The 26,554-nt window shown below is 41.6% G+C and overlaps 1 protein-coding gene across 4 annotated transcripts in view; it reads right to left on the reverse strand.

The window, feature by feature from the left end:
• Positions 1 to 3,507: 3,507 nt before the first annotated feature.
• The window catches only part of LOC129181120 (mitochondrial 10-formyltetrahydrofolate dehydrogenase-like), a 53,845-nt gene continuing 30,798 nt past the window's right edge, over positions 3,508 to 26,554 (reverse strand). For all 4 annotated transcript variants that reach the window (XM_054775833.1, XM_054775832.1, XM_054775835.1 and 1 more), the window contains 9 exons: positions 26,375 to 26,480; positions 22,131 to 22,218; positions 21,967 to 22,060; positions 21,785 to 21,884; positions 14,918 to 15,016; positions 13,048 to 13,213; positions 10,376 to 10,481; positions 10,090 to 10,289; positions 3,508 to 3,996 (listed from right to left, as the gene is read on the reverse strand). In XM_054775833.1, the coding sequence (XP_054631808.1) occupies positions 3,941 to 3,996; positions 10,090 to 10,289; positions 10,376 to 10,481; positions 13,048 to 13,213; positions 14,918 to 15,016; positions 21,785 to 21,884; positions 21,967 to 22,060; positions 22,131 to 22,218; positions 26,375 to 26,480 (1,015 nt within the window). In that variant the 3' untranslated portion in view covers positions 3,508 to 3,940. The remainder of the gene's footprint in view (positions 3,997 to 10,089; positions 10,290 to 10,375; positions 10,482 to 13,047; positions 13,214 to 14,917; positions 15,017 to 21,784; positions 21,885 to 21,966; positions 22,061 to 22,130; positions 22,219 to 26,374; positions 26,481 to 26,554) is intronic.

Here is a 26,554-nt window from a genome sequence, read left to right on the forward strand (position 1 = left end):
GGATACCATTGTTTGTCCACACGGGAACATTCCTGGGATTTTTTTCCTCCACACTGGGTATGACTGGGTCACACACATGGAACCATGTGACACTCTAAACTAGACGTACGACGTAGTGGAATTATTTTCTACGAATCATTTCGGAGAACAAGACAACAAGACATCGGGAGGATGTCCAAATATTAAGTTGGCTTGTCGTCAAAGCTCACTTCTGGTCGCGTGGGAGCGGTTGGGCTATCAACAGGAAAACGACAAGCTGGTGTTTACACGTTTTCCCACTCCGGAAGGCGTTTTCAATAAATAGCGTTCCAGGGCACCCGGAACTCTGTTTCTGTGTGGATGAGAGGCTGAAATGCTCCAATCAGGGTTTTACGCTGCCGATTCTGATGATCCAGGACTGAAATCATCCAATACCAATCCAACTTATTTATGACGAGCGCTATAGGCCAGAGGTGTGTATAAAGGAGAAAAGTCCGGACAATTCCAAGGTCCGTTGACTGCCAGGGGGCCCAAAAAATAGGTAATTATGAATAAAATGAGTAATTAGCTAAGAAAGGGCGGGAGCATTGTTTTTCATGGGACCCAGAATTCCTGGCTGCACCCCTGCTACTGGCTACATGATTCTTTATGACGCAAGGATGCATAACATCACCTTCATTTATACGAAAGTATATTTGACTTGCTTTTTCGAGACAATATTTATAACTCTGAAAGTCCCAGAGGATGAGACACCTTCTTGTGTCTCAAAAGTGCACTTTTCTTTTAAACATGCCCATTATCCACAATCCTTGTGTGAAACATGAACACATATTTATTTCCCTTTTCTGTGCTTTCTAACGAGAGAAAACGAGTTAGCATGAGCCAGCTGACATTGCACGTCCTGGGAGGTACCCTCTAAAAAAACCCTCGAACAAGGTGTTCTATCCATGCTGTGATCATGCATTAACAAGTATATTGATGATAACAATAATACTTACAGTATTTTGCCGTATTTTGGTGATTTAAAACATTTTTCTTTCCAGGGCGCATTGATTTGACATAGCCCATATAGCTAACGCTACTTCCACCAACACCAGCAGCATAGAAACCAGGACGACACTTCCAATGTCCGCTCTCATCGGGATGGCTGTGTCTTCCAGCACACGACTTGCTAACAGAAAACAAGCATCTTGTTGAGTCTTGGTCGCGAAATTGAGAGCTAGTAGTATCCACTCTTGCGTCTGTGCCTTTGCGGTGGCTTGAGGCGATGTGAGTGACGCTGAGACGAGCGAGGCGTCGTCTAACTCTGCCAGATAAATATAGTTTTTCGTATTAGCTGCTAAATGGAACACTTGAATTTTTTTGGGCTTTTTTGTTTGGGCTTAAGCGTCAAAATAGATCCCATGATGTGCATTGTGTTGGAACTGGACATAAATTAACCAGCAATATAATTATCACGTATGTATCGTAGTAGTGTGAAAGTGCGTTGCCCTGTAGGAGGTCTGTTTTATGAATGCAGCGGTGACCTAGCAACAGAGAAGAAGGCGACTCATGGCGCCACCGTGTCTGCTGACTCCAAGGATGCAGTCTCATACTAACCGATGTCCTTCGAGGCTTTGATGGAATGTGCTTCATGCCACACATGTACTACTGAGAACTGCCACAGAGACGCACACACATAGAAAAGACAAGTACAGTTGTGCAGCTGCTTGCTTCCCCACCCCTTAGAGTTGCACAACCTTGTAGATAGGGAACACCCAAATAAAAAGCGAGAGCTCAGAGAACGTATTCAGAGCGGTGTGGGAAGGTAACTCTGGTACGTTCCTCCGTTCTCCTCGCGAGTAAAAATATATGTTTGTTGTCTTGTCTCTTCTGTCATTTTGGTGTCTTTTAGTGTCACAGGAGTTTGAACCTGACATATTGCTAGCTGCCTCATGTTGACTCGCTTTCTCTCGTGAGAACGCTCAGAAAAGGGAAAGAAATATGTGTTCCTGTTTCACATAAGGGTTTTGAATGATGGGCAAAATTCCAAAAAAGTGCACTTTTCCCTGAAGGAGACTTTGGTTAAGCTGGTGTCTTCAATGAATGTCTGATGAATTCAATTATTTTTCGGGTTATTAGCTCAGCCGTCTGACTGTCCCACACATACGGGAGAGTGTGAGTCACATGGCTACGTTAGAAAACTCACCATCCCCCGTCAAATGCTTTTAACGTGCTACCCCGCCAGGTATTTTTTGTGGCATGTGTTAGCTGTTGGGCGCCACACGGCAGGCTTGATTGTTTTTGTTTTGCAGGAAGTGGGAGGACGACACTGTCAAAGATGTTCGGTAGGTGAGCTTAACCAGCTGCAACTCAACACCAGCAAGACAAAGGAGATGATCATTAACTTCCAGAGGAAAACATCTCACTTCACACCGGTGAACATCCAGAGAGCGGACATAGAGTTGGTAGACAGCTACAAATTCCTGGGTGTTCACCTTAACAACAAGCTGGACTGGTCCGTCAACACCCACGCCCTCTACAAGAAGGGCCAGAGTCGCCTCCACCTGCTGAGGAGACTGAGGTCCTTTGGTGTGTGCAGGACTCTTTTACGGACCTTTTATGACTCTGTGGTGGCCTCAGCCATCTTCTATGCTGTGGGCTGCTGGAGAGGGGGCAGCACGGAAAGGGACAGGAGCAGGATCAATAGGCTGATCAGGAGAGCGAGCTCTGTCCTGGACGGTCCTCTGGACTCCGTGGAGGAAGTGGGGGAGAGAAGGATGTTGGCTAAGCTGACATCCATCATGGACAACACCTCTCACCCGCTACATGAAACTGTTGTTTCCCTGAGCAGCTCCTTCAGCAGCAGACTGTTACACCTACGGTGTAAGAAGGAGAGGTTCCGCAGGTCCTTCATACCGACCGCTGTCAGGCTCTACAACACCTGCACCACCTGAACCATGTTGTAGTCACTATGCATTCTTTGCACTGTACTCTTTACTTGCGTATCTTGCTTGCTTGCTGCTGTAACAAGTAAATTTTAAATGGGATAAATAAAGTACATACAATACAAACAACAATAAAGCCACTAAACCACACAAAAGGGTGGCTGTGGGCTGCAATAGTGTAGCCACAGATGATCGGCTTTTACGGAAATCGGCCAATGCTAATCGGTGGCCGATCGGTCAGAGCATCCCTGGCTGAAACCATAAAATACTTTGCCATTTTCACCTGAAAACGTTTCCGTGTAGCTAGCCCCTCAGATGCTACACCTCCCCATTAAGGACCAGCAGGGGTCCTGGAAACATCTGTTGACTGGCACCAAGGATGACTGGTTTCTTTTCCCATCTCATTCATTCAGTTTAAGGACCGCTGTCAGGAAGCCACTCTTGGCCAGACATCTGCTGAGCACCATGCACTCTGACCTCTGTGTGTTGTCTGACCCACTTGCAAAGGTAAAATACACTGCTTAAGTTCCGTCTTTATTTCAGGGATTCTCTCTTTAAGGTAGAGACCAATCTTGCACAAAATGTACAAAAGTCCGTCCCCTTAAGGCAGTGATTCTCTGTCATGCCCCTGCTGGGGGACAGAAATGTTTTATTGATTTATCTGTACTGCACAGACTCAACTCCATACTGAAACCAGCGAAAGGCAACAAAATGGGTATCATACAACTTCATGGCAAAAAATCCCAACTATCCCTTTAAGGTCTGCACCAAATGTTGTTAATAACAGCGCCACCATGTGGCGTATTTGTCACAAAAGTAAAAGCACAGACATAGCAGGGGTGCAAGTTTTGCGAAATTTTCGCCCTTGTGTGTGCAGTCCTTCAGGAGCATAAGACTGTTCATCGGTGGAGTAGCAGTCGATTGTGTTGTGGTTTTCTAAAATACGTTTTGATGGAACAACAATGATGCTGAAGTGTTGCAGAATATTCCTTTCCATCGAGCTGCGGTGTGAAAAAGACTATAATAAGATTATGTCAATATTCCACAGTCACTGCTTTGGTCTTGAGGTATTCCATGAGCGCATCCTCTCCTGCCAATGACAAGCAGACGTTACCATTTAGTAGAAGACAATATTGGACCGTGTAGTTTTACACTGTGAAATCATTTGGGTTTTTATACTATTAACGAGGGAAAAGCTTCTTGAGATGACATCTGTACTTCAGTGAAGAAAGTGTCGGACGTTTCGCTCCTCATCCGAAGAGCTTCGTCAGCGAACTAACAAGTGCTGGTAGCCTAGGCCTTAAATACAGTAAGAGTGGGCGGAGTTGGTGTGCCAATGCCCTCCTCCTATTGCTTCCTTACACTAAGACTGGGAGAAGTTGTGGTCTAATCCTCTCCTTCCATTAGCACCTCCGGTCAAAGGGAAGTGTCGCTCCCTGTAGTTGGGTATGAACGACTCTGTTACTGGCTCGTTAGCATCTATTGTTCTGGCTTGGCCCTGGCTCCACCTCATTTGCATGACTAAGAGCTGTAGGTTTCGGTCTCAGTAACCTGCTGAACACAGGGTCCAAATTAAACCTCAAACCACCATTCTGATTCAATGATGGTTCATGGTTCATGGTTCATGGTTTTAATTCATCTTGAACATGCATACAAGTCAAACAGTTGCACATCACACAATATAGTTCACAGTTTTGCATGTCCAAAAAGGAGTAGGAAGAAGCAAAGCTTATTTAATCCTACCCCTCATCAGCTTCACATCAATACATTCACTCACCTCTTTTTCTTCCAGGTATGCTTTGTAAGGCTACATGACAATGTAGTGCAATCATAACAAGGTTTTCACTTACTACAAGGAAGCTACAGGCACGATGATAACTGATAGAATGATTGAAGAAGTGTTTGATTGATAATAAATGAGTACAGACCATGTAGTCACCACAATGAAAGTTAATCGTCAGTATAGTAGTGGTTAGATGTTGTATTGTATGTACACAGTGGTTCAGGTCTCTTCTTCTTTGTATTTTGTGAACATCAACTGCTTGTACTTTTTATTAAAATCGCTCATTGTTGTGCATTGTTTGAGTTCCTTACTCAATCCATTCCACAACTTGATTCCACATACAGAAATGCTGAAAGTTTTCAGTGTTGTACGTGCATATAGGTGTTTTAGATTCAATTTTCCTCTCAGATCATATTTCTCCTCTCTTTTTGATAAGAATTGTTTTACATTTTTCGGTAGAAGGTTATTGTTTGCTTTATGCATAATTTTAGCCGTCTGAAGGTTTACTAGATCCGCAAATTTTAATAATTGTGATTTTATAAATAAGGAATTTGTGTGTTCTCTGTAAGCAGCATTATGGATGATCCTGAGTGACCTTTTTTGTAGCACAGTTAGTGGCTGAAGTGCACTTTTATAGTTATTGCCCCATAACTCGGCACAATAAGTTAGATATGGTAATATCAGTGAACAGTAGAGCGTATGTAGTGCTTTTTGGTCAAGGACAAATTTAGCTTTACTCAGTATTGAGGTGTTTCTTGCCACTTTATGTTTTACATTTTTAATGTGAGATTTCCAGTTCATCTTCTCATCTATTATAACCCCGAGAAATTTATTTTCGTTCGCCCTGTCAATGTCTACCCCATCAATTTGTATTTGCTGGTACGTTTCCTTTTTACACTTACCAAATAGCATTACTTTAGTTTTACTGAGGTTCAGTGATAGTCTGTTTTTATCAAACCATCTTTTTAGTAGAGGAGGTCCTGCTATGATGGGTTCTGTTGTTTGACAAAAATAGCTTCCTTTACTCCTCTTTCAAACCATCTGTTTTCTTTGGCCAAAATCTTTACCTCGCTGTCCTCAAAAGAGTGATTGGTAGCTTTAAGGTGTAGATGTACTGCTGATTGAGGACCACTAGAATTGTCCCTGCGATGTTGATAAAGCCTTTTTTGGAGCATTTGCTTAGTTTCCCCAATGTAGTGCTCTTTGCATTCCACATCTTTACAGTGGATGGAATAGACCACATTGCTCTGTTTTTGGTTTGGAGCCTTGTCTTTAGGATCCACTAGTTTTTGTCTCAGGGTATTTACTGGTTTAAAATAGGTTGGAATTTTGTGTTGCCATAAGATCCTATGGAGTTTTTCGGAGACCCCAGCTACATAAGGGACTACCACTCCTTTCCTTTTTGCTTCTGTGGGCTTTTGGGTTTCTTTCCCTACTCTCTTCTTTTGACATTTGTTAAAAGCTCACCGCGGGTACCCACACTCCGCCCACTCTTACTGTATTTAAGGCCTAGGCTACCAGCACTTGTTAGTTCGCTGACGAAGCTCTTCGGATGAGGAGCGAAAGGTCCGACACTTTCTTCACAGAAGTACAGATGACGTCTCAAGAAGCTTTTCCTCGTTGGACAACTCCTGTACGACTAAGAGCCTACACAGACGCATTTCATACTATTGTTCATTCTGTCGATTCTCAAACTCTCTTCTTATGGGATTTTGCTGACTTGAAAAAATACACACAAATATTGATTATGAGCAAAACTGTGTTTGTTTTTCATAGTTTTCCTGCATAAGCCTTTCTTCCGCAGATGGGTCAAATGATAAAACAATACATACAATGGAAATGATGGACTGTGCCAAACATATACAGCGTTCCCTGGTTTATCGCAGGCGATAGGTTCCCAAAATAGCCTGCAATAGGTGAAATCCACAAAGTAGCCAACTTCATCTGTTTCCCATCATGATGCATGTTTTAAGGCTGCAAAGGCCCCCACCGTATACTTTATACACTTTTCTCAGACAGACATGACCATGTCCTCACATTAACACTCTCAAAGTTGAAATTTCCTTTGACTTTTAATGAACAACCTACTTGGTTGGAGAACACTGGTATGGAAGGTTGTCTCAAAGACATATTGTTACATGCAAATGCAGTGGTTCACTATTCACGGGGGCTATGCTCTCAGAACACCCGCAAGTAATTGAGATGCCCGTAAAAAGGTCTACTTTGACCCCCCCAACAAGAGGTCATCAATCCAAATGCGTCATGGCAGATGTCAGCTCATTTGCATAAGCACTTCCTTGGCTGACTTTTAGCAACATTGCACGTGGAATCTGCTCTTTACATTTCACGTTTTGTGGGAGTTTAGTCAAAGTACAATGTTCCTTCGCTACAACGCGGTTCACTCGCTATTACCTGGATTTTTTTTTGTGCAATTTTTTACAGTGTAGCATGCTTTTTTTTTTTTAACAGCGTATGAACCATTGTCTTCTGCGTCCCGATTGGCTAAGGGACTGTATGTAGACCATCAATCAATCTCCTTCATGCCATGTGTCCTGTACAGCAGTGATCCCCAACCTCCGGGCCGCAAATGGCCGCAAATGACCCACCGCATTGCGGTGGGTCATTTGGTACCAGGCCGCACAGAAAGAAAAAATAATTTCCATGATGTTTTATTTTGAAAAGTGGCCGGATTCTCTCTGTTACATCCGTGACTTGACGCATGTCCATTGTGCGTGTGCTAACTTTATCTCATTTCGCACAGATAGACTACTACTGTATTTGTACCATTTTTCTTTCACCTCATATTTGGTGTAAATGCTGATACTATGTGGGAATGCATAAAGGTAAGTTTGGATGACTTATTGAGTGCTAATGTGCACATTTGTCTCAAGTTAATTCATGCTAGCCCACTGCCTTTTAGCACACACGCCAAACAGCCATGTAATAATGATGGGTCAGCATTCAGATGTTATTCATGTGTTCGTTTTACACAATGCATAATAAATAAGATAAATTAGATCGCTATAATGTACAAACTCCTGCCCCCCGCGCCGCCCCCGGTCTGCGGGAGATTTGTGGGAACACAAGCCGGTCCGTGGGTCTAAAAAGGTTGGGGACCACTGCTGTAGACCATCAATCAATCTCCTCCATGCCATGTGTCCTGTACAGTACAGAAGGCCTTCAGCTTGCCTAATTGACATCATGGTTGGATCGCTAGCAGTGTGGCTCTTTAGTGCTGTATGTTTTCTCCCTGACAAAATTCACAATGTCGACTAAACGCTTTGCACTGACAAAGACACCTGCAGGGCGCCATTACGGAATAATTACGGAATAAATGAGTCTTCGGAGGAAAATAACATCAGGATGACAGCAGCAACACATTTAAACAAGGATGTAAAAAGGGCTTAACTGTCCGCAGCAAGAACACAGAGAGGCCGCCTCTGCGGATACATGAACACATTTAAAGCCATCATGGACGAGGGGGGATACAAGCCTGAACACGTTTTTAATATGAATGAGACAGGCTTATTTTGGAAACACTACATCGCTGATTCAGCCCGTGGACCAAGAAGTGTGATCCGCGCTTTCAGTACATATATTTTGTCATGTCTGAGAAAAGAGTATAAAGCGTGTGGTGAGGGGTTGTACAGCCATGAAACTTATATAATAAACAAAAAAACATATCCTGTAAACCAAAAAATATAAAATGAACATACATAAGAAAAACATACATAAAAAAATGAAAAAAATCAACTTCTACTGCACCTAACACTGGTATTTTTGGGAACCTAAGCCCCGCGTTAAACGAGGGAACACAACACATGTTTTGGATGCATCAAAATGCATTTGGTGCACAATGAGGTGTTATACTTCGAGAATCACTGAAACGTAAGTTCCACTATTTTGTATTATTTATTTCAGCGACGTTGTCACGCACTTTTGCATGTCACAAAATGGCGATGCGTAAACGCTAATATGTATATGTGAAAAAGTGTTTATCCCCTTCCTGATTTATTCTTTTTTTGCATGTTTGTCACACTGAAATGTTTCAGATCATCAAGCAAATGTAAATATTAGTCAATGACAACACGACTCAACACAAAATGCACTTTTTATATGAAACTTTTTATGATTAAGGAAGAAAAACAAAACCTATGTGACGCCGTGTGAAAAAGTGATTCAAGATTCAAGAGTTTTTATTGTCATATGCACAGTAAAACAGGTAGTTGTCCTCCCTGTTAAAAAATAACAGATGAATTGAGATCTATCAGTGTGGAAAATGTTAGAAAGCCATTTCTAAAGCTTTGAGACTCTAGCCAACCACAGTAAGAGCCATTATCCACGAATGGCCAAAACATAGATCAGTGGTGAACCTTCCCAGGAGTGGCCGGCCAACCAAAATGACTCATCCGAGAGGTCACAAAAGACCCCACAACAACACCCAAAGAACCGCAGGCCTCACTTGCCTCAGTTGAGGTCAGTGTTCATGACTCCACCAAAAGAAAGACACTGGGCAAAACGGCCTGCATCGCAGAGTTCCAAGACCAAAACCACTGCTGGACAAAAACAACAATAAGACTTGTCTCAGTTTTGCCAGAAAACGTCTTCATAATCCCCAAAACCTTTGGGGAAAATACTCAGTGGTCTGACGAAACTAAAGTTTAACTTTTTGGAAAGAAGAAGAAGAAGTGTCTCATCACATCTGGTATTTCAGAAAAAGAACATAATTTCAACAGTAAAATATGGTGGTGGTAGTGTGGTGGTCTTCAGGACCTGGAAGACTTGCTGTGATAAATGGAAGCATGAGAATGTCCGGCCAAGTCCAAGTCCTGACCTGAATCCTATTGAGATGCTGTGGCATGACCTTCAAAAGGAAAAGCCTCCAATGTGGCTGAATGACAACAATTCTGCAAAATTCCTCCCCAGTGCTGTAAGAGACTTATTGCAAGTTATCACAAACGCTTGATTGCAGTTGTTGCTGCTAAGGGGGCCCAACCACTTATTAGCTTTAGGGGGCAATCACTTTTTCACGCAGGGACATATAGCTTTGGATAGTTTTTCTCCCTTAATCATAAAAAGTTAAATTTAAAACTGCATAAAGTGTTCAGTTGTGTTGTCATTGACTAACATTTACATTTGTTTGATGATCTGAAACATTTGAGGGTGACAAACATGCAAAAAAATAAGAAATGAGGAAGCGGGCAAACCCTCACTCCACTGTCTATATGTACAGTATGGTTGTAGCTTCAAATCTCTGTGGTCTGTGCGTCTTGCCCCTCGAATGACAGCACCCTTTCAGGAGAATCACCCAAATATATGCCCAGAACCCTTTCAACTGAATTTGAATCTTTGGGACCAGTAGAAAAAAAAGCTAAACACATTTTGTCTGCCACAACTTACCAAGGTCTTTTCCAAAGCCAGACTGCTTGAAGCCTCCAAAAGGTGAGGCCACATCAGTCTTGTTGTAGGTGTTGATGAACACTGTTCCAGCCTCCAAGCGTTCACTCACGTACATGGCTTTGTTAATGTCAGCGGTAAACACGCCTGAAGCCAGGCCATACTCAGTGTCATTGGCTCTCTGCAGCACACCTTCCACATCTCTGTTATGGAAGAACACTCGTTTTTGTACAAACAGTACAATTCCAGAGCCGCAGCATCAACAGGGTACATTGTCATGGCTATTTACCCATCTTTGAATTTGGACACAACCATGACAGGGCCAAAGGACTCCTCTTTGGCAATGAACATGTGATCCTCCACATCAGTGAACACGGTCGGCTCCATGAAGAAACCTGTGAGAAAAAATGCAAATGTAATTCTGTTCTATGATTTCAGAAGCTTGACTACATTTTGAGGACGACAGTGGCACTCAGTAAGGGATGGGCAATATACCCGGCAGCCTCTTGCGATGACGATGCAGTATTTACTGTATCACAATGTATTTAGCACACTCTCAGAACACGTTTCACATACTGGATGTCTTTGAAAGATAGAAACGGAGTATGTAGTTTTGAATCCATTTATTGTGCAAAACTGTAGACATTTTACACCGTCACTCAGTGGTGATTCAGCTCAAGTATGACCCCCCCATATTTGTTTCAACTCACACTACATAACTGCGTGTGTGTGTGTGTGGAGGTTTTAATGGAACGTTTTGTTTATTTCTAAACAAATAAAAATAAAAATCTAAACAAATAAACAAATTATTTCCCATGACACAGCCATTGTTGGTTGTGTTTCAGAGGGGAATGATCTAGAATACAGGACGGTCATCAGGGACTTTGTCAGCTGGAGTGAGCTTAACCAGCTGCAGCTCAACACCAGCAAGACAAAGGAGATGATCATTAACTTCCAGAGGAAAACATCTCACTTCACACCGGTGAACATCCAGGGAGCGGACATAGAGTTGGTAGACAGCTACAAATTCCTGGGTGTTCACCTTAACAACAAGCTGGACTGGTCCGTCAACACCCACGCCCTCTACAAGAAGGGCCAGAGTCGCCTCCACCTGCTGAGGAGACTGAGGTCCTTTGGTGTGTGCAGGACTCTTTTACGGACCTTTTATGACTCTGTGGTGGCCTCAGCCATCTTCTATGCTGTGGGCTGCTGGAGAGGGGGCAGCACGGACAGGGACAGGAGCAGGATCAATAGGCTGATCAGGAGAGCGAGCTCTGTCCTGGACGGTCCTCTGGACTCCGTGGAGGAAGTGGGGGAGAGAAGGATGTTGGCTAAGCTGACATCCATCATGGACAACACCTCTCACCCGCTACATGACACTGTGGGTTCCCTTAGCAGCTCCTTCAGCAGCAGACTGTTACACCCACGGTGTAAGAAGGAGAGGTTCCGCAGGTCCTTCATACCGACCGCTATCAGGCTCTACAACACCTGCACCACTTGAACCATGTTGTAGTGCTTTACTTTACTGTTCTCTTTACTTGTCTTGCTTGCTTGCTGCTGTAACAAGTAAATTTCCCCGCTGTGGGATCAATAAAGTACATACAATACAATAAACAGAGACGGTCTATCTAGTGAAGCGTCGCCAGGAGCACTTCCTGTTTCCTAGCATGCTTTGCTGTACAGTGTTTATGTAAATGTAAATGTACATGTTTGGCGCTCACATAGTTGTCTGCTTTTATCCATCTATTGCGTTGCTGTGTGTAGTTCTTTTGACAGCACAAGCAGGGTTGGTATGTGCACTGGTGACCTCTCGCCATGCGGTTGTTAAAGTAGAAGACAAATGTTTATGGATAACCTTCAAAAAAGATAACCTCAAAGAAAAAATGGTCAAAAAAAGGTTGATGACAATTTATAGCACAATTATCGACCACCAAAAGTTGTTTTCGTGACAGGCCTAATATTGATTCATCTATTCAGAAATGTCAATAATGATGCTGACCGGAAAAAAAAAAAAAAAAAAACGAACAAAAAGACGGAAAGCGGAAGTGCTGCCCGGATAGTATATGGTGGCGCACCTAAGTGTAACGGGCGCCACACACGGGCGGCGACAAACAAGCGGCTGTGACCAGCTACACTGGTGAGCGATGCGTTTACATCCAGAGCAAATTGTGCCAGTCGCCCACGCTTTTGATTGGCTGTCAGATGTGGAGGGAATTTGGGGGTGTCAAAGCAGTTCAGAGCAGGAAAAGCGGCCGGTGGTGATCGAGTACTCCTGCTAGTACCGGATCTTGCTAGTATTGAAGATAATGTCCGTTTAAATGAGCCAACGGCAAAGAGTTCCCATGCCACTGCTTTTTTTCTTCATATCTCTTTATTCATTTTTAGAAATGCCAAACAAAAATGAATCTGTTTCATGTTTATTTTAGTTGTGGATGATTACTAATATGCTTTGTTTTAGTAGTACACAGTGACTAAAAAGAAATTATATATATTAAAAAAATGCTTGAAAAAATTGACAAACTAATGATGACAAAAAAAGTGAAATGTTTTATCATGGCATCGCAGGTCTCTGAATTGTAATCGCATTGAATCATGAGGTGGCCAGAGATGCCCACTCCTAGCCAGAACAGTGGTGCCTGGGCATGCCCATATAAGGAAGTCTGGGTTGCACTGACATCAATGGAACTCGGTGTAAAAAAAAAAAAACTGTAAATCACAGCGTGTGCAGAGCCGTCCAAAACTGCTTTCAGGTTTCGCTTCCAAAATGCGCAAACCTCATTTTCTGAATCGTTGGCATTGTTTAACACGAGAATACAACATTGTGACAGCATTTATCGGTCAGAAAACAGAAAAAGCATAATAGGTCCCCTTTAAAGATACATAAAAAAAAAAGATGTTCTTAGCTGATGAAGATAAAGCAAACGTGCTGATGGGATGGATGGAGCGATTTATTTGTTTTACCTGGACGATCAACCTGTTTGCCTCCATACAACAATGTGGCTCCTTCCTTTACGCCAACCTCGCAGTACTCCAGCAGCTTGTCCAAATGGGCTTTGTGATTCTGTGGGCCGTGGTCTGTGGATCGATCCAGTGGGTCTCCAATCTTCATCTTCTTGATCTCCTCTACCTTTGAGTTAAGAAACACAAACAAACAATGCAGTGACTTTAACCCCCGCTCACTCTTATTCTTCTTTGTTGTACACATTTTCTATAGTGGAACCTTGGTTAGCATCATGGCTGCATTCCAGAAGGTCCATCTCTAACCCAAACAGACATTAACCGAAGCAATTTTTCCCATAAGAAATCATCCATCCATCTTCTATGCTGCTCATCCTCACGAGGGTCGTGAGGGTAAGAATATTTGAACGATCCAGGGAGAATCGTAATGTCAGGTTCCCATCCATGTTCAAGACTTGATACCTGACTCCAGCCCTGAGAAATACCATCTGGTTTCTCACTTCAGGAACCCATGGAGCCACAGGAAGTTGCAGGTGCCAGCATTTGATAAAGAAGGTGAGAAACGCTTTCGAATTCAAGGACTCATGACAAAACACAAAGGTGGTGTCTGTGCTGATCTCGCTGCCACATCGTGTCTTTGGGAACAGTCAAGGAAGGTAAAGGTAAGCTTAAATTTTCATTTATTGTCACGTTCTGTTGCTTGGGTTCTGGTTTGTGCTGTCTGCGTTGACGTCGTGATGGGATCCCGTGTCTTGCCCTGATGTCTGTGCTTCCTCCAATCAGCTCTCTTGTGTCTAGTCCCGGCATGTCTTGTTGGGTAATTACTTGCCACTTTTCTGTCTTGTCTTTGTGAAATCGTCATGAAATCGTTGTTTGTGGTGACTCTGCTATCTGCCTTATGTTTATTGCATATTTTGGACTTCACACACTGAAACTTTGTATTTTGGAATCCTGACTTGCCCAGTACCTGGCATTCATCTTTTTTTGCACATCATCCATTGTCGCTTTCTATGCTTCTTGGGTCCACCAAGCTTTGCCCCCACATCCCAACTACGACAGAACGATCCGACTAGAAACTGGCCTAGCAGGAAGCACATGCCGCCGGCATGCTCGCTGGCAGTTCCCCTTGTGTGTTGAACTCACCTCGTGTATCTGACTATCCTATTTGCAATCCTAATTCGGTTTCTAAAATTTTGCCCCCCGCCTTTTGGTATGATTCCGTAGTTTTTGGGCTCTCATCTGTAAAGCTTGCGTACGCACAAAACAGGGCCGAAAGGTTGTGTACGGCGTTTTCCAGGCACAGTATGTGGTCTATTAAACACAACCTGATGTGACAACGTGCGAAATTTTGTAGCTGGCGTACACACTTTTTGGAAGCACAGCAAAAAGGCGACACATGTTAAGTGGTGAAGTCAAGTCATATATTAGAAATGAACATGCAATGAAGCCAATAAAGGTTCATCGATCATTGCATTCATCGGCACACCGTTAGCGACTTAAAAGACGTGTGTGGAAAGTGTTGGCTACGTTTACATGCCACTGATGGATACCATTTATCAATCAAATGTAATGATCCTATCTTGTATATGATTGCCAACATATGAGTGGTGAGTGGAAATGGATGGTCGTGCTAGCAGTCTTAGCAAACACCATTACGTACCGGCGTAATGGTATCCTGACCAAGAAAGATACATTAGAAAACACTACACAGCGCTCCGGGAGGCATGGCTCAGGTGGTAGAGTGGTCGTCTAATAATGATTTTCTTCTCAGTTCTCCACGGACGCAACCGTCAACCTCCGCAGCATTCAAGTTCCAATACGTCTATTCTGCCAATACCCGACCAAGTGTTTCTTCCAGTAGCACGTAACTCACCACACGGCTGATGAATTCATCATGAATTGACTCTTCAACAAAAAGACGCCCAGCAGCAATGCAGTTTTCCCCTTTGTTGAAATACACGGAGCTCATGCCCTAGTGGGGAAAGCAAAACCCATTCAGTGATATACCATGGCTTCATATCTTTGCAACCGTTTGATGAAATCAATCATGAAAAGCTGTCAGGTTATTTATGAGTTATTAGGATTTGAGAAAACAAGGAGATTGAAAAATGTCAAATGGAGTCGATTTAGAGCTCCTTATTTTATTTATGTATTTGGAAATATTGTTTTGTTAAAGACTCATTTTCTACCCCGCAGGAATCTGGCACAGAGCTGCTCTTGTTTATTGTTGTTGTAATTTTTGATGCAAAGAAAGATGTTTGGTTTTGCTGTAAAAGATTGCAGCTTGAGTGACCTGTTAGTTACTGCACTTCATGTAATGATGAATGTAGAAAATTCAGCTTTTAAATTCATTTGCGTGCGGTAGAACGAAACATGCACAGACCCTTTCAAAAAATGTGAATATCATAGGAATGTGTATTTCTTTCCATAATTCCATTCAAAAAGTGAAACTGTCATAGATTATAGATTCAGGAAGCCACTAGCTAAACAAAGTCAAGTATTTATTTGTTTCTTTTCACATAATCTGGGCTTCCAGCTCATAAAACCCACAAAAACAGGACCTCAACAGATTTGAATACTGTGAAGAAATTACCATTTACCTCTCAGACTTTGCAGAAAAGACAGAAAGAAGGATCACATCAAAACAATCAAAATATGCTCCTTTGAAAACGATATGCGCCGTGGCGTTGAGGCAATCAGCCTGTGGCGTTGGCTGGGAGTTATGGAAGCCCCGATTTCCTCGATGCTCGCTGTCAGTCCTTTGCTTTTTTATTCCCCTCTTTATAATAGCCCAGAAATTCTCAAAGGGGTTTCGATCCGGCCAGTCAAGCACTGTGATGGTCTTCTGGCCTGTCGTTAAGTCTGCAGTCTTCCCCGTATTGAAACGAACTGAGACAACCGAACCAATGAAATCACCAAACCCGGGGAAACCTGTGCAGGTAGCAGGTGATTAGCGTGTGATGGTCAATTAAAAACATTCACGCCCTGAAACATGTGGGCTAATTTCTTCACAGAAATCAATGTTTTTCAATACTTGATTTTGTGGGTTTTATGAGCTGGAAACCCAAATTATGTAAAAATAAAAAAATGAATACCTGAAATTGTTTCAGTTGTGGGCCCTGCCTCTATAATGGATGATCTGGGTTTAGACCAAGGATTGTGGAGTTAAGAAGAGGATTCAGGCCAATGGAACAGCGTGACGTACGGCATGGAGCTGAAAGTCCGCCATGATAGGGTGCAAGAAAGGTGGGCGGGGCCAGGCAAAATGAAGTTCTAAGGTGTGTGTACACTTTGATCAAATGGATGAATGTTATTTAGTGAACACAATGAATCCATATGTCTACATATAAATAGATACAAATGACAACTAGTTGAGCAAGCAATAGCTGAGCAGTGTGCCCAGGGCACGTTTTCAATGCACGTTCTATGGATGCTGCGCTCTAAAATGGTGGCCAAACCCGCCCAGGGCTTAACACAGAAGCGGATGCAGAATCGACTCTCCTGTTGTACAATCTCCGTGGTTTAGACCAGGGATATCCAAAGTGCTGCCCGGGGGCCATTTACGGCCCGCGGCTGTGATTTTATCGGGCCACACTGCAGTCTAAAAATGTCATTTAACAAGGAAAGTTAATGAAAAACAGCAGCAAAAATAGGAAAATCAATCAAATGTCAAAACATTAAGAGAAGAGTTGTAATCTGGCAAGGAAGAAAAGACATCATTTCACAAGAATAAAGTAATAGTTTGAGGAAAAATGTCATTTTAGGAGCATGAAGTTGAAATATTCAAGGACAAAGGTTTTATTGTCCAAAACAACAAACAATGAAAGTTGTCATTTTTGGAAACTAAGGTTGGGGGAAAATTTAGAACATGGGAATAACGTCAAAATATTAAGAGAAAATATACAAGAGGAAATTTGAACGGGATTTTTTTTTTTAAATCAACAGCAGAGTAAAGTCAAAATATTAAGAGAAAAAAAATTTCTAATGAGAAAAAAGTTGCAATTTTGCAACTTATAAAGGGAGGGAGGGAAAATATAATTTTAGTAACAACGTTGAAATAAAGAAAAAAAACATTGTTTTAAAAGCTAAAAAATATTATGGGAATAAAGTTACAAGAACAACATTTACAAGAGAAAAGCTGAAAAGGAAAGCTGAAATGAAATAGTTGGAAAATTTAAAAAAAAACAGCTGTAATTTTATGGCAATAAAGTCAAAATATTAAGGAAAAAAAAGTCCTAATCGAATGAAGAACAAAAGTCGCAATTTTACAAGAATAAACTGGTAAACTGGTAAAAATGTCATTTGTAGCATTTCACCTGTATTCCAATGGTGAAATGCAGTTTTTCTTGAGCTACATACAGTATACTGTAGCTTCTTAGCACATCTCTATGTGCTGCTTCACTAAATATTAAAGTGGTCCTTGCACTACTTATTTGTTATGTTTTATTCATTGGACAGAAGGTTCAGACTTGTGTTTTTTCATTGTTCCATTTAATATACAGTAGATAGAGGCTTATTGTCATTGCGCAAAGTATACAAACAAACTTAGTTTGGTGGCTCCCCTACCCTTTCAAGCAACATTCCAAGTGTAACAGGTGTACAAATATACTGTAGATATAAGATATAGAATGTAAAACATTGATCCCATCAAAGATAAACATGTTATTCTGCTGACTTTATTTTTGCCAGTGCCTTACAGCAGGGGTGTCCAAACCTTTTCCAGCGAGGGCCACATACTGAAAAAGTAAAGGATGCAAGGGCCACTTTGATCTTTTCTCAACCAACACATACGAGATATGCTAAGAAGCTACAGTACCTGTATACGTACTGTAGCACAAGAAACAACTACCTGTACATTTCACCTTTGGAATACAGGTGAAATGATACTACAAATGAAGTTTTTCCAGAATAATGCAACTTTTTTCTTGTAAAATTCCAACTTTTCTTCTGCATTCGATTATGACTTTTTTCTTAAAATTTTGACTTAATTCCCGTAAAATTACAGCTGTTTTTTCCATTTCTGCTCTTTTTTTAATTTTCCAATTTTCCATTATTTTATTACAAGTTTATTCTCGTAAAATTGCAACTTTTTTCCCATTAGAAAACCTTTTTTTTCTCTTAATATTTTGACTTTACTCTGGTCACATTTCTGCTGTTGATATTTTTTTTTGTATAATTTTCCGAATATTTTACGTTCATCTTGTATATTTGCTTCTCCTAATATTTTCACTTTATTCTCATGTTATAAATTTACCCAAACCTAAGTTTCCAAAAATTACAACTTTATTCATTGTTTTTGACTTAAAAAATAAAGTTTCTTTAATATTTGATCTTCATGCCACTAAAATGACATTTTTCCTCATGCTACTATGTTACTTCTTGTGAAATGATGGCCTTTTTCCTTGCTAGACTGCAACTCTTCTCTTAATATTTTGACTAGTAATTCATTTTTCCATTTTTGCTGCTGTTTTTTTTTTTTTTTTTTAAGTTACCGTGTTAAATTACATTTTTAGACTCTACTGCGGGCCGATAAAATCACAGCCGCGGGCCACAAATGGCCCCGGGCCACACTTTGGACACCCCTGCATGCTTGGGGATATGATGGTCTCTTTTACACATGAGATAATACTCCAGGTCAAGGGTGTCCGAACAATTTCTGGCGAGGGTCACATAATGAAAAATGAAAGTTCGCAAGGGTCACTTTGATATTTTGTTATTTTGTAAATCAACACACGTAGATATATATATATATATATCTCTCTATAGATATCTATATATGTATATATCTATACTGTATATGTCTACATATACAGTATATACATACAGTCGTGCTCAAAATGATCCTTGCTAACTCTTGTGATTTTTTTTATTTAATGATGAAATGAATGCATTTTTTCAAGTTTGCATGTCAGTGCATGTGAACAACAATTGAAAGAATGACAACAATATAAAATTCAAGAAAATCTTTATTTCGTGGGCATTTTATTGATGGATTCCCAAAAAATGCCATGTTCAAAATGATTCATACACCTGGTAATATTTCAAATAAAATGTTCCAAATGTGGTCATGTTTCTCCAGTAGTTACTTCAAGGTGTCACAATGGAACACAAAAACCCTTAATATTGTTGGCCAGATATTAAACACTGATCTAAAAACTAAATAAGACTTCCTTCCAGAAATAGAAACATCTGGAAGCTCGCCTTGCCTGTTCTAGACGTCATCTGAAGCAAGATCCCAGCTTTTGGTCAACTATTGTATTGTCTGATGAGACAAAATTGGAGTTATTTGGCCATATGGATGCTCAATATGTCTGGAGGAAGAAAGGAAAAGCCTACAGGCCAAAGAACACTGTGCCCACTGTCAAGTATGGTGGTGGAAACATAATGCTGTGGGGATGTTTTTCCTCCAGCATCACAGGGAATCTCGTCAAAGTCCAAGGAATCATGAAAAAGGAGGAATACATCAGGATCCTTGACCAAAATGTGAAGCAATCTGCTGAGAAACTCCAGCTTGGCCACAACTGGATGTACCAGCAAGACAATGACCCTAGACACACCGCCAAGGTATTGAAGAAATGGTTCAAGGACAATGATGTCAACGTCCCAAGTTAAAGTCCTGACCCAAACCTAAATCCCATCGAAAACTTGTGGCATCACTTGAAGACCAGAGTGATGGCTCGGAAACTGACCAACCTGACCAAGCTTGAGGCTTTTGCCAAGGAAGAATGGGCCAACATCCCACAGGAGACATGCAGGAAGCTTGTGGACACAAACAAGAACCATCTCGAAGCAGTGATAAAGAACAAAGGCTGTGCTATTGACTATTGAAGGAAGACAATGGACGAGGGTATGAATCATTTTGAACATGGCATGTTTTGGGAATCCATCAATAAAATACACATGAAATGAAGATTTCTTTGAATTTTGTATTGTTTTCATTATTTAAATTGTTATTCACCTTTAACTGATTCACAAACTTAAAAAATGCATATATTTCATCACTAAATGAAAAAAATCACAAGAATTACCAAGGGTATGAATCATTTTGAGCACGACTGTATATATATGTATATACACATACACACACACACACACACACACACACACACACACACACAGACACATACGTATATTTCAAGAAAATACTGCATCAAAAGTGTATTACTAGTATGTCTTGGCTTGTTTTTTTTTACCCATTTTTACATTTTTTTTAATTTTCCAAATTATTTCAACTTTATTCTTAAACATAAGTTTTATTTTTGTCATATTTTGACTTTATTCTCATATTATAAAACTTTTCCCCAATAAATTTTCCAAAAAATGTGCTTTGTTTTGTTTGTTTCTCATAATATTTGGACTTTAAAAAAAAAAAAAAAAAAATTTCTTTCTTATTTAAACTCTAGGCTATTAAAATATGTCCTCGTGACGTTATGAGCTTATTCTGGTAAATTCTCACTTTTTTTCTTGTTAGATGACTTTGACATTCTCTTCATATTTTATTGTTATTCTAGTAAAATTACATTTGTTTTAAAAATTTAAAAATGTTCCAACTATTTCAGCTTTCTTCTTGTAAATGTTCTTTCAGAGTTATAACTTCATTCCCGTAATATTATTTTATTGTTGTAATAACTTTTCACAAAATTTCCAAAATGTACAACTTTGTCATTTTGTTGGTTTTTCATAAAATTGTGAAAAGTCTTTTTCTTTAATATTTCAATGTGATGCTTGTAAAATTCATGTTATTTTTTTCTCATGATATGACGACGTTAGTCTCAAAAAATGCTGATTTTTTTTCTCTTCATTTTTTTGCCTAATTCTTGTAAATTGATTTTTCCATTTTTGCTGCTGTTTTCTAGTTAAATTATATTTTTTGAATGTATTGCCGCTGGCCAATAAAAAAAAGGTCTCCGGGCCGCGCTTTGGACACCCCTGCTGTAAGAATGTCCCTTTCATATGATGGGCACCTTCATCTTCCAATGTAACATTCATGTCTACATCAACAAACATTAACCCTAGAATTGAATCGAATCGAATCGTATCGGACCGTCTTATTTGTACACTGCATCGAGTTGTATCGACCGTTCTGTTTTTAAAATATAGGATTTTTGAATCGCAACCTGCGTATCGAGACTCCAATCAAATCGTCTATCACAAAGAGATCTACTTCCGTGATCGACAAACAGGCATTCACGCTCACATTCCTGCCTTCGGACAATTCCGAACCGAACGTGAATGTTTTTGGAATGTGGGAGGAAACCGGAGTACCTAGAGGGAATGCCTTTCAAGTCATTCGGTGAAAATGATTTCTTTTCATGTTGCAAGATACTGTATGTCTATCGCGGAGTTAAGAAAAGCTGTGATGCCAGCTGATGCCATCGTGCGGCCCTCATCGTGAATGACATTTTCTGTAGAATCGTGCAGCCCGAATACGGCTGATTGTTCATTTCATGCAGTGGTTCTCAGTCATTTTCTGTCATGGGGGGCAGTGAAGCATACACGCGTATTCAAGAGTTAAATTGCATGTCGAGTACAATAAATTTGCTCGTGTCGGTACGGTGCAGACCTTAAAGGGATAGTTGGGATTTTTTGCCATGAAGTTGTATGATACCCCATCAGCAGTAAGGTGCATTAACAATGACTCCCGCCACCATCACCCCCCCCCCTCGCCAGTTCCTTCCCACTGATTAAATGGTGGATCTGTTTGCTTGTTGTTTAATGACAAAAAAGGGGCCTCTCTTACCATACGAACAGCCTTGTCCATATCACAGTCACTAAAGATGATGAGCGGTGACTTCCCTCCCAGCTCCAGAGAAACTTTCTTTAAGTTACTGAGTGCACAGCTTCAGCACAGGAGAATGTTCAATAGTCAACGATCATTGCCAGCAAGAATAAATAATGGGCAGCTGCTTCATCAAGTCATACCTTTTCATGATTTGCTTGCCAATGGGTGTTGAACCGGTGAAACCCAGCTTGCGGATATCTGGGTGATCAGCCAATCGCTGCCCCACCATTCCTCCTGAGAGGAGAGCACATTGCAAAGGATGTTGCAGCAACAATGTCTTTGGTGTGGCTCTCATGTGCATTACCTGAGCCTGGTGCTATGTTGATGACTCCTTTTGGGATACCAGCTTTCACTGATAACTCAGCAAATTTCAAGGCTGTCAGTGGCGTTACCTGGATATATGAGACATACTGAATGCTTGGCAAACTCCAGTGGCATACGGTGTTTCCTCGCTATATCGCAGTCTTACGCAGGACTCGCTGTTTTTTTTAAGTCCAATGTTGCATGTCTGCGTCCTTGTGGTGTATTAGAGCGATCTATGGGTGTTCTGGTGGACGCGTCTGTTATTGTATTTCCTACTGCTACCAGTAGAGGGTGTTTACTCATGTGAGAGTTGAAGACGTATGTAGCTGTAGTGAAGATGTCGTCCCTCCGCCTGTCTCAGTATGTGCAGTCGACTAAATATAGAGACAGAAAAGTCCTGATAGGCTAAGGGAGAACCTGCCAATTGTGTTCTGCATTCCGACTGTAGACCATTGTCAATCGACTTCGTGCAGCACGGCCGTGTTTTCCTGTTGTAGTGATCAAACAACAGCAGTGTGACTGTCAACTCTGTATATTTACACGTTTTTCTCCCCGACAAAACCTACAATGTCCGGCTGTAGGGTGCCATCACGGAATACTGTCAACAAATCTTCGGTTCAAGGAGGAAAATACGACCACAGGAGCAGTATGTTTTAACAAGGACACCAAAACGCTACGGCCGGACGGCGCCAGGATGACGAGGCACGGTCAATGAGCAAAACACACGTGAGTCACTTAATAATTTGCTGTGTCCAACCTAGTAGGCTGATCATTGATATTCAAATGACATTTGAACTAGGAGTGTTTAAACAAGAGATAAATGTGAGAAAATGTTAAAAAAAGGGTATAAAGTGTATGGCGAGGGCTGTTACAGCCTTAAAACATTTATAATAATTAGGGATGTTTGATATTGGCTTTTTTGCAGGTATGTCGATATTGTCCAACTCTCAATTTCTGATTCCGATATCAACTGATACCTCTTAAATGAGTACAGTCGTTTTGATGGCTACTCTACCCATCTCTGAGTCTTCTTTTCCTTTGGGCTTTTCCCTTCAGGGGTCGCCACAGCGAATCAATTGCCTCCATCTAACCCTGTCTTCTGCATCCTCTTCTCTCACACCAACTACCTTCATGTCCTCCTTCACTACATCCATAAACCTCCTCTTTGGTCTTCCTCTAGGCCTCCTGCCTGGCAGTTCCAAACTCAGCATCCTTCTACCTATATATATTCCCTATCTCTCCTCTGGACATGTCCAAACCATCTCAGTCTGGCCTCTCTGACTTTATCTCCAAAACCTCTAACATGTGCTGTCCCTCTGATGTACTCATTCCTGATCCTATCCTTCCTGGTCACTCCCAGAGAGAACCTCAGCATCTTCATCTCTGCTACCTCCAGCTCTGTCTCTTGTCTTTTCCTCATGGACACTGTCTCTAGACCAAACAACACCACAGTTTTGTACCCCTTTCCTTTCATTTTAGCTGAAACTCTTCTATCACACATCACACCTGACACTTTTCTCCACCCGTACCATCCTGCCTGTACACGCTTCTCCATCTCTTTTCCACCCTCTCCATTGCTCTGGACTGTTGACCCTAAGTACTTCAAATCCTCCACCTTCTTCATCTCTTCTCCCTGTAACTTCCATCCCTATCCTTAATCACCCTAACCTGCTGCACGTCCTTCCCATCTCTGTCTCTCTGTCTTGCCAACCTGTATAGATCAGTCTCTCCCTCCTTACTATCCAACCTAGCATACAAGTCATCTAAGCGCCTTGTTTGGCCTTCACTACCTCTACTTTCACCTTACGCTGCATCTCCCTGTACTCCTGTCTACTCTCCTCAGTCTTCTCAGTGTCTCACTTCTTCTTAGCTAACCTCTTTCTCTGTATACACTCCTGTACCTCCTCATTCCACCACCAAGTCTCCTTGTCTACTTTCCTTCCAGATGACACACCAAGTACTCTCCTGCTTGTCTCCCTGATCACATTAGCTGTAGTTGTCCAGTCATCTGGAAGCATATGGAAGCACACATTTGTATTTCTTGTGCCTTGATTTATTATTTTTGGAAAGATTTTATTTATTTTTTGTTTAAGGGGTATTGTTTAAAGTAAATGATTTTGCTGATTATTATTTTGACTGATAACTTTTGTGTTCTTATTTTCTATTCTTATGTTACTGCATTACAACTACTCTGTGTATGGTTTTCCAGCACTACTTGTGCTTATAGCTGATGGAATGTGAATTACTACTGTGTGGGATCAAAAACGTTGTCATCTTAGCCATCTGAGAAGATAGCTAAGATGATCCCGAGTGCATTAGTGCGTGTGTGAATGCATACACGAGAGGCATTCACTTACATTTCCTTGCTTCGTGAAAGTAAGTACATTTACTTGTGTCTGTGTAGGCTCTCAGTCGTACAGGAGTTGTCCATCGAGGGAAAGGCTTCTTGAGACGTCATCTGTACTTCTGTACTTGAAGAAGGTGTCGGACGTTTCACTCCTCATCCGAAGAGCTTCGTCAGCGAACTAATAAGTGCTGGTAGCCTAGGCCTTAAATACAGTAAGAGTGGGCGGAATTGGTGTGCCAACACCCTCCTCCTATTGGTTCCTTACACTAAGCATGGGCGGAGTAGGTCTAATCCTCTCCCGCCATTAGCACCTCCGATAAAAGGGAAGTGTCGCTCCTTGAGTTGGGTATGAACGACTCTGATACTGGCTCATTAGCATCTTCTGCTCTGGCTCGGCCCTGGCTTCACCTCATTTGCAAGACTAAGAGCTGTGGGTTTCAGTCTCAGTAACCTGCTGAACACAGTGTCCAAATTAAACCTCAAACCACCATTCTGATTCAATGATGGGTTCTGTTGTTTGACAAAAATAGCTTCCTTTACACCTCTTTCAAACCATCTGTTTTCTTTGGCCAAAATCTTTACCTCGCTGTCCTCAAAAGAGTGATTGGTTGCTTTAAGGTGTAGATGTACTGCTGATTGAGGCCCACTAGAATTGTCCCTGCGATGTTGATAAAGCCTTTTTTGAAGCATTTGCTTAGTTTCCCCAATGTAGTGCTCTTTGCATTCCTCATCTTTACAGTGGATGGAATAGACCACATTGCTCTGTTTTTGGTTTGGAGCCTTGTCTTTAGGATGCACTAATTTTTGTCTCAGGGTATTTACTGGTTTACTGGAAACAACAGAACCCATCATTGAATCAGAATGGTGGTTTGAGGTTTAATTTGGACCCTGTGTTCAGCAATGAGCCAGTATCAGAGTCGTTCATACCCAACTCAGGGAGCGACACTTCCCTTTTATCGGAGGTGCTAATGGCGGGAGAGGAGTAGACCTACTCCGCCCAGGCTTCGTGTAAGGAACCAATAGGGGGAGGGTGTTGGCACACCAATTCCGCCCACTCTTACTGTATTTAAGGCCTAGGCTACCAGCACTTAGTTCGCTGACAAAGCTCTTCGGATGAGGAGCAAAACGTCCGACACCTTCTTCACAGAAGTACAGATGACGTCTCATGAAGCCTTTCCCCTACATTTACTTGTATTCAGTTACAGCGCAGCCTCGCCACATCCAATATGGCGCCGACGTTGACGTTCGGCTCAGTGCTCGATGCGAAGTCTACGTAAATGTTTTAGACGACAGCGCTTCCTGTTTCCCGAGCGTGCTTTGCTGTACTGTTGTTGTAAAAGTCTGCTAAGTTACCTGTGTAGCGCTCACATAGTTGTTGGTAGTCTCTTGTCTGTTGTTATCTACCTACTACGCTGCTGTGTGATGTTTCAGCTCTCTCTTTCAAGACAGTGTGAGTAAAACTGGTATGTGGAGTGGAGTGGAGTGGAGTGGGGTGGTATCCCCCCCCCCCGATTTCTATGAAGTTGTCTCTGTTGTTATTCTGAATAAAGAGTTATCTCTTCCTCACCGACTTGTGAGTGGCATTGGTTGAACTACATGATGCAGTAATGTTGCAATTTTGCGACGTTGCCGCACTGGGCTATATCGCCGTCCATTAAAGGGGAACATCTGATAGCGATATCACATTTTCATGCTGATATCGAGCCGATTATAGCGGTGGGCCGGTATTATCAAACATCCTTGATAATAATTGTAAAAAAATTAAGTTGGCTACTTCGCGGCTTTCACTTATTGGGGGCTATATGGGAATCTATCCCCCGCGATAAATGAGGGAACACAGTATTGTCAAAATATACTGGAACAAGCCTTTGGAGCAACAAGGGATATAGTCTGGGTACCTGTGCCGGTTTCAGAACAAGTGTGTTTCCCGCTGCAAGGCAGGCAGCACTTTTCCATGCCAACATCATGAGGGGGTAGTTCCAAGGGATTATGATGGCACAGACGCTGGCACAGAAACATACAATCACTGAACAACAATACCAAATACAAATAGAAGCGTTCAATGAAATGTAAATCGT

This window comes from Dunckerocampus dactyliophorus, chromosome 5 (assembly GCF_027744805.1).
Source record: "Dunckerocampus dactyliophorus isolate RoL2022-P2 chromosome 5, RoL_Ddac_1.1, whole genome shotgun sequence".
Lineage (NCBI taxonomy): Eukaryota > Metazoa > Chordata > Actinopteri > Syngnathiformes > Syngnathidae > Dunckerocampus > Dunckerocampus dactyliophorus.